General features: G+C 45.2%; 1 protein-coding gene across 1 annotated transcript; it reads right to left on the bottom strand.

Annotated features, from left to right (window-relative positions):
- Positions 1-996: 996 nt before the first annotated feature.
- Positions 997-12,199, bottom strand: RFC5 (replication factor C subunit 5). The gene is made up of 11 exons (XM_058531520.1): positions 12,039-12,199; positions 10,519-10,583; positions 9,841-9,977; positions 8,066-8,145; positions 7,331-7,404; positions 5,929-6,088; positions 5,116-5,197; positions 4,588-4,717; positions 3,914-3,991; positions 2,610-2,664; positions 997-1,350 (listed from the first exon to the last, which is right to left on the bottom strand). Exons 1-11 carry the CDS (start codon positions 12,107-12,109, stop codon positions 1,254-1,256), a joined length of 1,029 nt encoding a protein of 342 aa, XP_058387503.1. The 5' UTR covers positions 12,110-12,199; the 3' UTR covers positions 997-1,253.
- Between the last annotated feature and the right edge of the window lie 392 nt (positions 12,200-12,591).

Here is a 12,591-nt window from a genome sequence, read left to right as displayed (position 1 = left end):
TTGTTGCTGAAGACAAACATTTCTTTTAAATGAGAGGCTTTCATTGAAGGGAAAAAAAGGTTTTGGCTCTCTGCTTCATTTTTTCCATTAAGAAAAAAAAATCTCCTTTTAACACAAGTGAGTACAACTGGACAGATGGGAATGGATTGGGCAAATTTTTAATTTTATGGTTATTTTGAAGTCTCACATAAAGCAGTCTTAGAGGCTCTGGGTGGCTTCCTTGAGGCCCCACTTGGCCATTAGTTTTAAACTTTTGCTTGTGTCCTTGGGGACGAATCCTACATGAATGATGGAAATAACTGACTTCTTCCTTTTGAAAGTATAAGAATTTGATATCTTTATAAAGAAAAGCCTCCAAGAAAGTTTATTCTGTGATATCAGAGATGGAGGAGGCTTTTTCATATAAATGCAAGTTGGATAAGCATCTTTATAACTGGCTGAGGAGAGAAGAGTCACTTGTAGCACAACCAACTTAAGAAAGCTGGTTTATTTTTACTGTGAAGAACAGTATCATAAATGCAGCATAACTGCTGTCAAGTAAGCCGCTACATTTGTACACAAGTCTTAATCCTAGCAGTCGTTGCAGGTTTCGAGTCAGGCCTAATCTCACGTCCCTCCCTGCGTTAACAAGTGAGTGCTGTACAACCTCTGGCCCCCAGTGGCATAAAGTGAAAGTTTGCTCTACTGTGCACACCACAAATAGGAGCCTGCTAGTAATTCTTCTACTTCAAGAGGAGGAATAAAAAGACCAGTTTTTAAAGTAAGAATTGAGTCCATTTTAAAAGAGTATAATAGTTTTGGCCAGAAATCTATTAACACCTATTTAGAGATGAAGATGGTGCCACAGATTAGATTTATAAACTCAGTTTGGGAGAGGTTCTGTTTATCTTGAGCTGGAAGACACTTGGACCATATTAGATTTGAAAGCCTTATGTTCCAGACCAAAATGGGGTAGGCCAATTTCTTGTCATCCAAGCAACTGTAAAACCCTTAAGGCTGAAAAAAAAGGTTTTTGCTTTATTTCCCCTATGAAACACAATAAGAGAGTTTTACATTAAAATTGTTTTGTACCTCCCTGCTCCAAATAGCCCCAAACATGCTACTTATTAAACGTCTGCCCACTCACGCCTGGAACAGTCTTCTAAGACTTGGGGTGATGATGGCTTCATCCCCTGGCCTCGGGGCCAGTAACTAAGTCCCCTGTTCTCCAGTCACTGCTGGGCTTGACAGCTGTAGCAAAGGGTCCTCTACATCTAGGCCTCTGTGACAATCAGGTCTCTGGTGACTTGAAAAGCAGCAATGAGGGAACTCAGCTGAATCTTCTCATTGGTGCCAACAGAAAGTCTGTACCTGAAAGAAATCAAACAAAAGGTAAGAACAGAGAATATCAAGGACAGCCACCTTTTAAGAAGAGATCAAAGACTGAAAATCTGGGGCCGGCCCCGTGGCTTAGCGGTTAAGTGCGCGTGCTCCGCCGCTGGCGGCCCGGGTTCGGATCCCGGGCGCACACCGACACACTGCTTCTTCGGCCATGCTCAGGTGGCATCCCACATACAGCAACTAGAAGGATGTGCAGCTATGACGTACAGCTATCTACTGGGGCTTTGGGGGGAAAATAAATAAATAAATAAAATCTTAAAAAAAAAAAAAAGAAAGTCTGAAGGAGAATGGGAGGTAATAAAAATGTATCCTGGACAGCAATCTTCTAAGTGTCCCCTAACATTTTCTTCTCTGCCCTAAACACTTACTTATAAATTTGATTCAAACTGGTGAGGAAAAAATTTAAAAATTGTTATCAGTAGCAGTGTTCTGAACCTAACTTTGTTTTATCTGTATATAGATACGCAGAATTTACGTGATTAAGGATTATTTCATCAACCACAAAATGCATTAAGAGAGGAATTGTAATTAAGATGTCTTTCCTCTTAATTCACTGGGAAGTTTGGTTGACATCTGTGGTTCTGTGGTCTAGTCAGTAAAGCAGTTCATCTTGCCACCTTTTAAGTCCCCAGCCATTGAAAGCAGAATACTGATATTCACAATGTAGTGATAAGTAGTGACCTAATTTGTGCACGTGAAGGCCAGTGATGGCAAATTAGCGTTGGCCTCTGTTGATGTCTATTTTGAACCCAATGCTTTGTCTGTTTAAATAATAGCTGCCAGCTTCACTGGGGGCTAATAACTGTGTTAACTGAACCAGGCAAAGTGGAAAATTGAGTTTATGTTTACTTTCCCCCCAATATGCCTTAGTATGCCAAAATGCTTTAATAAGAGCTCGACGCTGGTCGTCCGCCAACAACCTGCACGTCTGAACTTCATGAAGCAGGCTTCCCAAATAACAAGAGCATTTCCAGAACCAATGCGGACCCCAAGCCTTTGAGGTCTTTATCCCAAATATGTAACTGAGCTGTACCCGCCTTGTGTTCATTCATATGTTCTTCAAATAAGCAACTCACAATCTTCCCCATGTTTCATTCAATAATACCACCAAAAACTAGATTATACCATATATAAATGATTTAAAAAGGCTGAAATCAAGAAAGTAGAAACAAAAAACTCACAACAGATAAAAGGAGGAAAAGAATTAAAACTGGGAAATAAATACTCACTCAATGTCTGCCATTTTGGTTAATAAATGTATTCGAACTGAAGTTGGGAAGTCAACTGGGGGAAAAACAAAATCAAATGAGTGAGGTCTGTCACTCCCTACTATTAAAAAAAAAAAAGACAAGTATGACTTTAAACATCAAATAGATAACACTAAACTTCTCTTGAGGTCTGAGACACTAGATACCACACCTCTAAGGAAGCAAAAATTGTATATAAGTTTTCACACTTTTTATCCACTCCATTTTATGATTCGTCATAGTGTAGCCAAAATGATAAAAAACCAGCAGATTCCAAAGTGATCACGAGCACCCAGAAGCATTATCAACACTGCTCTTTTAGCAGCTGGGCAGCTCTACAAGCTAACTTGAAAGCTGAGCTCTCACTGTCCCAGTTTTAAAAACAAACAATTGATTTTTAAAAGTCAATTCATGGGGGCCGGCCCCGTGGCTTAGCGGTCAAGTGCGCGCGCTCGGATGCCGGCGGCCCGGGTTCGGATCCCGGGTGCGCACTGACGCACTGCTCCTCCAGCCATGCTGAGGTGGCGTCCCACATACAGCAAGTAGAAGGATGTGCAGCTATGACAGACAACTATCTACTGGGACTTTGGGGGAAAAATAAATAAATAAAATCTTTAAAAAAAAAAAGTCAATTCATGCTCAGATTGCACAAAGTGCAGAGCTGGGCTTGGGCCGACCATGTTCTTGGGCAGAAGCGAACATGCCAGCCAGCCAGGAAGAGGCCTGTGAAGGCACCGTCAGAACCAATATTCATGGACCCGACTGTCTCTGTCTGCAGTTGGCTGTTGTGGAGGGAAGAGCTTCTCCAAAAGGCTGTGCCAAAGATCACCCAGCGAGTTTGAGAAAATACTGATGCCCATTCCCTCCCAAAAGGCCCACTTAATTGTCTGCAGTGACTTCCACGTGCTGCCAAGGTTGGGAACTGATTCTCTATATAGAAGAGAGGTCCTTCTCCCTCTCTCCTTTTGGGAAAAATATTGTTAGAAATGTGAATTAAAACATACTACGTATTGCTGTCAAATACAAACCCTTGGAGGAAATAAAGTTAGCCTTCAGGAGTTTCCACTCTCCCCAGCAGTTCTAGAGGTTAAAAGAGTATTTTTGGAACAGTTTTAAATAGCAAGACAAAACTAAAAATGAGGGGTCAGGTTTACACTTCCTCTTCATTCCTGTTTCTTTGCTTCAAAAACGAAGCCTCGTGTTCCCTCCCCTCTCTAACCACCCTTAACCCCAAAGCACGCTACCCTCGTCACAGCTTCTAATCCAGGGACGAGGGTGTAAGTTACCTCTGTGCACAAACAAGTGTATCTCCGTCAGGATATCATGTAACGCCAAGCCCTTCAGAGTTTTCAACTCCGTGATATCTAGAGAGGAGCAGTTAAGGCACACGGAACAAGTTCCAGAACAAATACGCTGCAGAGGATTTTGAATCCACACCCTAGTGGGTGACTTCTGAAAGTAGGGCTTTTAGGCCCCACACAGCTGTTGCTCTTTTTCCATTTGAAGCTGCACATGTTGGACCCCAATTCTTACTTTTCTTATGTTTTCATCTTCAATATGGACTTTCTGAAGATAAGGTTGTATCTCCGTCTAGTAGAGAATAGAGGCAAATGCATCCCCAGGAAGGCTTCACCCTAGCTTTTAACTTCACAGTGAAACAAGAGTAACACTGACCACGTGGAAATGACTGCATCTTCCATCCCCATGTCTAACTGCTGCTCTCCCATCTGCGAGTGAAGTGGCTTCAAGGTCAGAGCCCTTCAGGAGGAACTTGGGGGCATTAAAGACAAGTCCCCACTCTACCCACAGACCGTGCTCCCACGACAAGCTGACCAGAGCCCCACACAGCCAACTGTCTTTCACCAGTAGGGTGCAGGTGCGGGCTGCAGCCTGAGCAACTGGGGCCAAGTTCAGATCTCAGGCACTTACTGTGCCGTTGTCAGGACACGAGAAAGGATACTTCTGTAGGCTGTGGTGAAGTCTTGATTCAACATCCAGTCCAGAATGTTGGCGATGTCTGACTTGAGCGGGTGCCCTGTGCAGGTGTAGACAGTCTCCTCTGTCACCTTTCCAAAGGCCATATTGGTGCTCTGTGCAGACGGGGAGAATCACGGTGGCTGTCACAGCAGCCGCCATGCCGCAGGCCAGTCAGGAAGAAACTGCTGAGGCAGCAAGGTTACACAGGCACAGGACAGCTCAAACCGCATATTTTTTACGCTGGTCAGAGTTGGCCTCATCAGAGGATGCTACTGCTTGTTGGCTATGTTACAGCTGCAGAATCATTCCCTACCTTTCCCTTGTTTGCAACAAATTACTTTTTCAATTAATCAAAACACAAAAGTGGGGGAAAATCTTTGGCACATTATGAGATCGAGGTCTTAGCAATTCTAGATTTCTGAATTTACAGGTTGGTTGTGCTGTTGCTTATGTCTTTCTTAAAAAACTGTTCTGAAGCAGTGACTGAGATTTGCTAGGAGTAGTACTGTACCTGCAAAATGTTCAGGGCCCTTCGCATATCTCCACTGGAGAGAGTTACAAGTGCCTTCATCCCGTCTTCACTTATAGCAACTCTGAAAGGAAACAGGCAGAAGGGATGTCGAGGCCCCTGAGAGCACAGGCATTAACCCAGGAATGAGATGGCCTGGAACGATTAAGGCTTTGAAACAATGAAAGAAAAAGAGGGAAGGATGGTGTTAACAATACTCTCCCCTCTAGGATCTAGAATCTACTCTGGTTTTTAGGGATGTAGGCTTCACATTAGTATTCACCGCCCACTCAAAATCTAGAAAAACCCTTATTTTAGGACCAAGCGTTGCTATGTTGAACAACCAGCTCTGAATTATGTTCTCTGGAAAGAGCACTGGCGAGATCTGTGATCACAGAGCCAAAGCGCCTCCTTTCAAACGAGCAGCAGCTTGGGTTGGCTACCTGCCTGGCATCTGATTACACAGAATGCAATGTCTCAGAACCTTCCCTTCTAGTCAAAAGAGGCTGGAGGCATCTTAGCAGAAGGGACTTGGCAGCATGTAGTTTCCAATGACAAAAGAAGAGTAGGAGGCCACTGGGACAGCTTCCAGGGAAGGAGGAGAAGAACCAGATGACTTTTATGAAGAATGTCTGAGAGATACCAGAGAAAATGACAGCAGCTAACAGACCCAGATGCTTACCCTCTGCTGGGCACTCCGCTAAGTCATTTACAAACATTGTCTTTAAATGAAAACCAGCCAGCCATCCCAGAACCCTACTTACACCACAGGTAATCCCCAAGGCTCTCATCTTTCCTGCTTTTCAGTATACTTACTTCTCTTCTTCTACAACATGTTCCAGGCGGGGAACCATGAGTTCAGGAGTGAGGGGACCGAATCGGAACCTTGTACATCGAGACTGCAAGGCCGGGATGATCTTTGACAGGTAGTTACAGATGAGGCAAAATCTGGTATTTTCAGTAAATTTCTCAATCACTGGCAAGGGAAAAGAAAACCACCTCGGGTCCATTCTGAAACTTCAAGGGACTCAGAATTCTGAACTTTTCTATGGTCCCACGGAGGGTAGGGGAAACAAGAATTCAGGAATGCAAACAGTGGGGATGCTGCTGTAACGGGGTGTCACTGGCCTGGTCAAGACTGGAAATCAGCCACTCTCCTTCCAAAAGCTGACAAACACGTCACCTCCAAGGGTTTTACAAAACGCTTCCTTTTTAATGCTTCGCCATGATTCTGGCGCTCTTACCATTCCATTCCTTTAAGATATGAACTCCAGTATTCCTGCCCTTTTGCATAAAATTCTATTTGGCAGGTTGATGACGCTCCACCTTACACTGGGCAGGGAGGGGGATGGCTTTTTGCAGACTTTCCAGTGGACCTTGTCTAGAAGCCTTAGAGCATTCGAGAGAGCAATAACCCGAATTCAGAGATGTTTATGACAGCAGTTTCATTTTGTAGGTACCCAATGTTCTTGCATGGGGATCTGCCCAGACTGACAGTCACTCCACAAAGCAAGATGCCAAAGAAAGGCTGCCAAAGCTTCTAGGACCAGAAGATATTCTAACTGTCCTCCTCCTCCTCATCTTAAACATGGGCTGCAATCCACTCCTTCCCCCACAGAACTCCTAAAGATTGTTCTCTCCTAGCCGGTTACCTCAGAATCTTAATGAGAGAGACTATGAATGTCCTTTCAAAGAAATCAACTGCACCAGGCCCCTTAAGACAGACAAATCACAGGATAGTCTCCCTTCCCTGCCAAATCACTCGGCAAGTAGGGAAGTAATGTCAGCTCTCTGACTGTGACGAAATTCCCAGTATTATTTTTCTGGCTATTTTATATCTAAGGGTACCCACAGGAGAAAGGTCTATCCAGCCGTTTAGGAATGAAAGACTTTCCATAACCTCTCATCAAGCAATACAAATTCCCAACCCTGAAACTGACCGCAGCAGAAAAGGAGGATGAAACACCAGCGTCTGGTCATACTTAAGTAAAGTCCCAAGGGGAATATGTCCTTAAACTACTGACAGGGGAAACCCCCAACAGAGAGATTTTGTCCAGATCATCAGGTGGGATACACAGAGAAAGGTATACAGCGATTTCTCCACACCAGAAGATGAACAAAAACTGAAAACAAGCCACGCCACAGCTCACGCCCCAAGTTCCTAATTCTCCCCCGGTGCCCTGAGCAGCTAACACACCGAGGCTGCATCTCTTCTTACCTCTCCTCAAGGCATTCTGGGCATCCTGAGTCATGGCATCAGCTTCATCCAAGATCACTAGTTTAAAGCCTTTCCTAGGAAAAAGAACAGTACCATCTCAAAATTTCTTCCCTCTCACTTCAACTTCCAGGCACACCTACCATCAGGCCCTGTCTCATAAAGTCCATTTCGCCTGTAACTTTGACCAAAGCAGACATGTGTGGTCACCCAGACAGGAGACACCCCATCACTCCTTCAACTCTTAAAGGGAACTGAAGTCTAACTTCTGTATTTTTGTTACGCTGTATCCTCAGGCACCTTCATTTTTCTTCTGCATAGTAGCCTATTACTCAGTGCTGCTTTTTTCCATCACCTTCCCTCATGCCTTTTTCATCTTTTTCTTTCTTTTTTTCCCCCACCGTCCTAATTATCTGTCCCAATCTCAATTCATTTTTGTTTAAATTCAAACTAGCTCATCCAGTCTTAGACTGTAATCAGTCCTCAGTTAACTAATAAAATGAAATTAATGCTTCCCCAAAGAACTTGCTAATATAGGTTTAGATAATATCTTATTTTAATACTTACATTTTAGTATTTCTTACTACCTTCCCTGCAATTTATTTCTTTTTCATGGCTGCTTTTGACAAAGTTATTTTTTTTTTTTACCTTTAACTGGCAAAGGGGAGGATTAAAAAAAGGTCTATCCAGCTCATGATCAAAATCTCTAGGGAGAGAAATTATGCAAATAATTCTTACTTAAATATTGTCCTTGTGCTAGCAAAGCTCAGGACTGGTCCCCGAACGATATCGATTCCTCGGTCATCTGAAGCATTCAGCTAAATGTGGGAGAGAGAAGCCAGAATAAATAAAAAACATGTTGGTGTGCTATCTACGTATTAATGTATCCTTTCATCAATCTAGCTCAGTAAGCTAGGTCTCTAGGTTTAATGACAGCTAACAGATAATCACTATTAAAAAAAAACAGGGGCCGGCCCCGTGGCGCAAGCGGTTAAGTGCGCGGGCTCTGCTGTGGCGGCCAGGGCCGCCAGTTCGGATCCCGGGCGTGCACCGACGCACCACTTGTCCAGCCATGCTGTGGCGGCGTCCCATATAAAGTAGAGGAAGATGGGCATGGATGTTAGCCCAGGGCCAGTCTTCCTCAGCAAAAAAGAGGAGGATTGGCAGATGTTAGCTCAGGGCCGATCTTCCTCACACACACACAAAAAAAAAGATCACAATTATATTTAAAACTCATAACTCACTAGACCATTACATAACATTCTAGAAGGCAAACAACTTTTTTTTTCTCCCCCTTTTGAGGACAATCACTGACATAAACTGAAGGAATAATTAATTGGCCTGGTCACACTGAACAGCACCTCTGGTATGAGAATGATGCTAACTTTAGCTACCACAACCCAGAGCAACCCGGAAGTTACCAAGTTTTTAAGACATGGAAGTAAGAATGTTGGTGGCAGCAAGATTCTAAGGTCTATATGAAAAAAATAAGTTAAACTTTTTTTTCTTGCGAGACAATCTTTAGAATTTTGTAATCTAAGTGTATCAGTCGAGGTCCCAGAAGTAAACAGATGGCCTAACCAAATTAAGTAATTTGGAGAGAATTAAAGGCAGAGATATTTCATTTTATTTATTTTTTTGTGTGAGGAAGATTAGCCTTGAGGTAACATCCGATGCCAATCCTCCTCTTTTTGCTGAGGAAGACTGGCCCTGGGCTAACATCTGCGCCCATCTTCCTCTACTTTACGTGAGACGCCGCCACAGCATGGCTTGACAAGCGGTGCGTTGGTGCGCGACTGGGATCCGAACCTGCGAACCCCCAGCTGCCGAAGCGGAGCAACTGAACTTAACCACTATGCCATCAGGCCGGCCCAGGAAGAGATATTTTAAAAGGTGTTGGTGGGGTGTGGGGAAACCACAAGGGCTATGTGATACCTCAGGGACTACTGGGGCCCATTACCACCCCCAGGTCTTATGGGGTCAGGGGCAGGACTGATATTGGCACCTGGGGAGGGCTGTGTGATGCGCCCTGCAGGTGGGGATGCCGCCAGCCTGTAGTGACCCCCAGGGCAGGACCCGGCATTAGTCTCCTTCCCCTGACCCCTGCCAAGGCCTCTACTGGCCAAACCCAACCAGGAGCCAGCGGGCAAGGGAGCTTGTAGTCAACACAGCTCAGCTGCCCGGGGCAAGGACAGGGCGGAGAGACGTGGAGAAGCTACCGGGAGGCGCACATGGGAAACAGCCAGCAACTGACAGACCACCAAGTGTTTGGGTAAAAGGTGGCAACAGCAAAAAAAAGAAAAATAAAAAACAAAGCCTAGCCCTACAACTGCCCTGTCGCTAATGCCAATCCAGACAATTATAGAAAAAAGTGAACTGAAATATCTTATGTTATGTCTGCTTCTTTCCCAACTGCCAGTAGGGCAAATGACTTTTAAAGTAAAAGGAAACTAGCAGAACTAAAAGTAAGAGGCTGGCGTCCTTGATAGACTAAGAATAATCTTGTTATTTACCTCTAAGACCATGGAGCCGAATTCTTTCTCTTTGTACAGCTGTTTAGCACAGGCTAGGATGGTGGACGTCTTTCCTGTCCCTGGAGGACCATAGAGAAGCAGGTGCGGCAGCCGATCTTCACTGATAAATTTGTGAACTGAGGATTGGGAAGAAAAAGAAACACCGTCAGTCTCTGCGAGTTGCCTCATTCACTGTGGGCCCTACGAGTTGGGCTGAATGCACTTCAGCCCTATGTTCAAACCAGAGGCAGGTGCAGGAATGAAAAATGGGAAGCACTCAATTCTTTTCTTTTGAGGAAGATTGGCCCTGCTCTAACATCTGTTGCCAACTTTCCTCTTTTTCTTTTTTCTCCCCAAAGCCCCAGTACATAGTTGTATATCACAGTTGTCGAGTTGTAGCTCTCTCTATGTGGGACGCTGCCTCAGCATGGCTTGATGAGCAGTGAGTAGGTCCGCGCCCAGGATCCGAACCAGCAATGCCAGCCGCCAAGGGGAATGTGACACACGAACTTAACCGCTGCGCCACAGGCCAGCCCCTTAAGGACTCAAGTTTTAAAGCCACATTCCATAAAGCTCAATCAGATTCTTCACAGTTATTACTCAGTAGAGACAACATCACCAGGAAATGTATACAGGTCCTTCGGCTAGAATAACAGCAGCTGTCACCTGGATACTTACTGGTACTCAAAATGTCCTGATGAGAAATAAGATCATTCAGTGTCTGCGGCCGGTATTTCTCAACCCTAAAATACAATTTAGCAAGGATTACAACATACATAAATTAAAGAACATTTTGGTATGTGCAAAAGAATCCTTTCATATCCTCACTAAAAGAGGAAGAGGAATAAAACCCTTTAGGTTTGAATTTAAACCAGTGGTTCTCAACCAGGGGTGATTTTATCCTCCAGGGAACATTTGGCAATATCTAGAGACATTTTCCATTGTCACAACTGGGTGGATGCTCCTGGCATCTAGTGGATAGGCCCCAGGGACGTTGCTAAACATCCTACAATGCACAGGACAGCCCCGATGCCCTCCCCCCGACAAAGTATCTGGCCCAAAATGTCAGTAATTTCTAATTTCACCTTTCCAGCTGTCTGCCTATAATCTCAACCTGGATGGGCAACTATTATTTCAAAGTGAATTCAAAATTGAACTTGTACCCAAATATACATCAACAGATGAATGAATAAATAAATGGTAGTATATCCATATGATGGACAGTGAAAACATTATGCTGAGTCAAAGAAGCCAGTTAGTTACAAAAGGCCATATATTATATGATTCAATTTATAGGAAACGTCCAGAATAGGCAAATCCATAGAGACAGAAAGCAGATTAGTGGTTGCCAGGAGGCGCTAAGGGAGGGAGGAATGGGGAGTGACTGTCAATGGGTATGGGGTTTCCATTTGGGATGATGAAAATTTTTGAAATTGAGATATTGGGATGGTTGCACAACTTTATGCAATTGAATTGTACACTTTAAAATGGTTACAACTGTAAATTGTATGTTATGTGTTTTAACCACGATAAAAACAAACTGAACTCGTTATTAGACAAGAACAACTTGGAGTTTTCCGACAGCAAGCCAAATCCCATCCAAGTCTTTAAAGCATCACTAGGATAGCTATGGAAGTAGGATGGTTAAGAGTGCAAGCTCTGAATCCAGACCTCCTGGGTTCAAACCCAAGCCTATTTTCTAGCTCTGGACCTCAGCCAAGGCATTTAATCTTTAAGACACAGTTTCCTCAAGTGTAAAACTGGAATAATGACAGTATCTACCTCCCATGGTCTTTGTAAAGATCAAACATCTAATAGGGTGCCTGCTAATCTAATAGAAAGCCGTTTAAATAAGTTAACTAGGGAGCGTTATTATTATTATCATCATTATTTTACTTAAGATTTTGGCAAGAGGGAATGACGTTTTGGCACAGAGGCCAATGCAATGTCAAAAGACGCGGGATCGACCCCTTGTGCAGATGCGTGCGAAAGCCGCTTTCCTCTTCGGGCAAAGGAATCGGTGGGTGGGGAACCCGGCAAAAGTCCTAAATAGAACGGAGCGGGGTGGGGTGTCGAGATGAACCTCTGTGGCTCCGCCCCGGCCGCAGGTCCGGGGGCAGCGGGCCCGGCCACTTGCCCAGCTGGGCCACCGCCTCCCCGCGCGGCCCAGCCCCTTTCCCGGCAGCCGGGCCTCCTACCAGGGCAGGTTCCTGATCTTGGCCGCCGCGGGCTGCTGCTGCTGCTGCTGCTTGTGTACGGAGGTCTCCATGGCGGGGAGACGAGGGTGACCAGGTCCGCTGGGGTCGTCGCGACCCCCAAGGGACCTGCTCAGCGACCAGCGCGATCCAGCGCAGGGACCCTAACAGAGTTCGCGCGCAAACGTAACTCTCGCGAGAGTTAGCCGCCTGCTTCCGACTTCCTCCCTTGGTCCCGCCCCCTTTCCGTTGCTAAGGCGCAGGTTGCCAGGTTACCGGGAGGCGCCGGCCGCCACCCTCCCTCCGGCTCCGCCCTTCTAGCCGGTGCTGCCCTCTCTGCCGCGCCAAGGGGCTTCCCGAGCCCAGGGAGAGGGGGCGAGGCGAGGCCACCCCCTGCAGCCGCCAGTCATCACAAATTAAAGTCTCACGGCCGAAGCCCAGTCCAGCCATCACCAAAGTTCAAACACCGTTCAAAGGAACAGAAAGCTGCCAGCGCTAAAGAATCCTTAGGAAAAAACAACCCCAAATGACACGGCCAATACTTGAAGATGGATGC

This window comes from Diceros bicornis, chromosome 35, assembly GCF_020826845.1.
Source record: "Diceros bicornis minor isolate mBicDic1 chromosome 35, mDicBic1.mat.cur, whole genome shotgun sequence".
Lineage (NCBI taxonomy): Eukaryota > Metazoa > Chordata > Mammalia > Perissodactyla > Rhinocerotidae > Diceros > Diceros bicornis.
This window is presented reverse-complemented; position numbering and strand designations above follow the sequence as displayed.

Coding starts and splice junctions, on each gene's coding strand:
- RFC5 (XM_058531520.1), bottom strand. CDS start 12,109: ATGGAGACCTCCGTACACAAGCAGCAGCAGCAGCAGCAGCCCGCGGCG. Junction 6,089..7,330: donor CCAGAATGCCTTGAGGAGAG/GTAAGAAGAGAT, acceptor TTCCCTTGCCAG/TGATTGAGAAATTTACTGAA. Junction 4,718..5,115: donor GGGCCCTGAACATTTTGCAG/GTACAGTACTAC, acceptor CCGTCTGCACAG/AGCACCAATATGGCCTTTGG.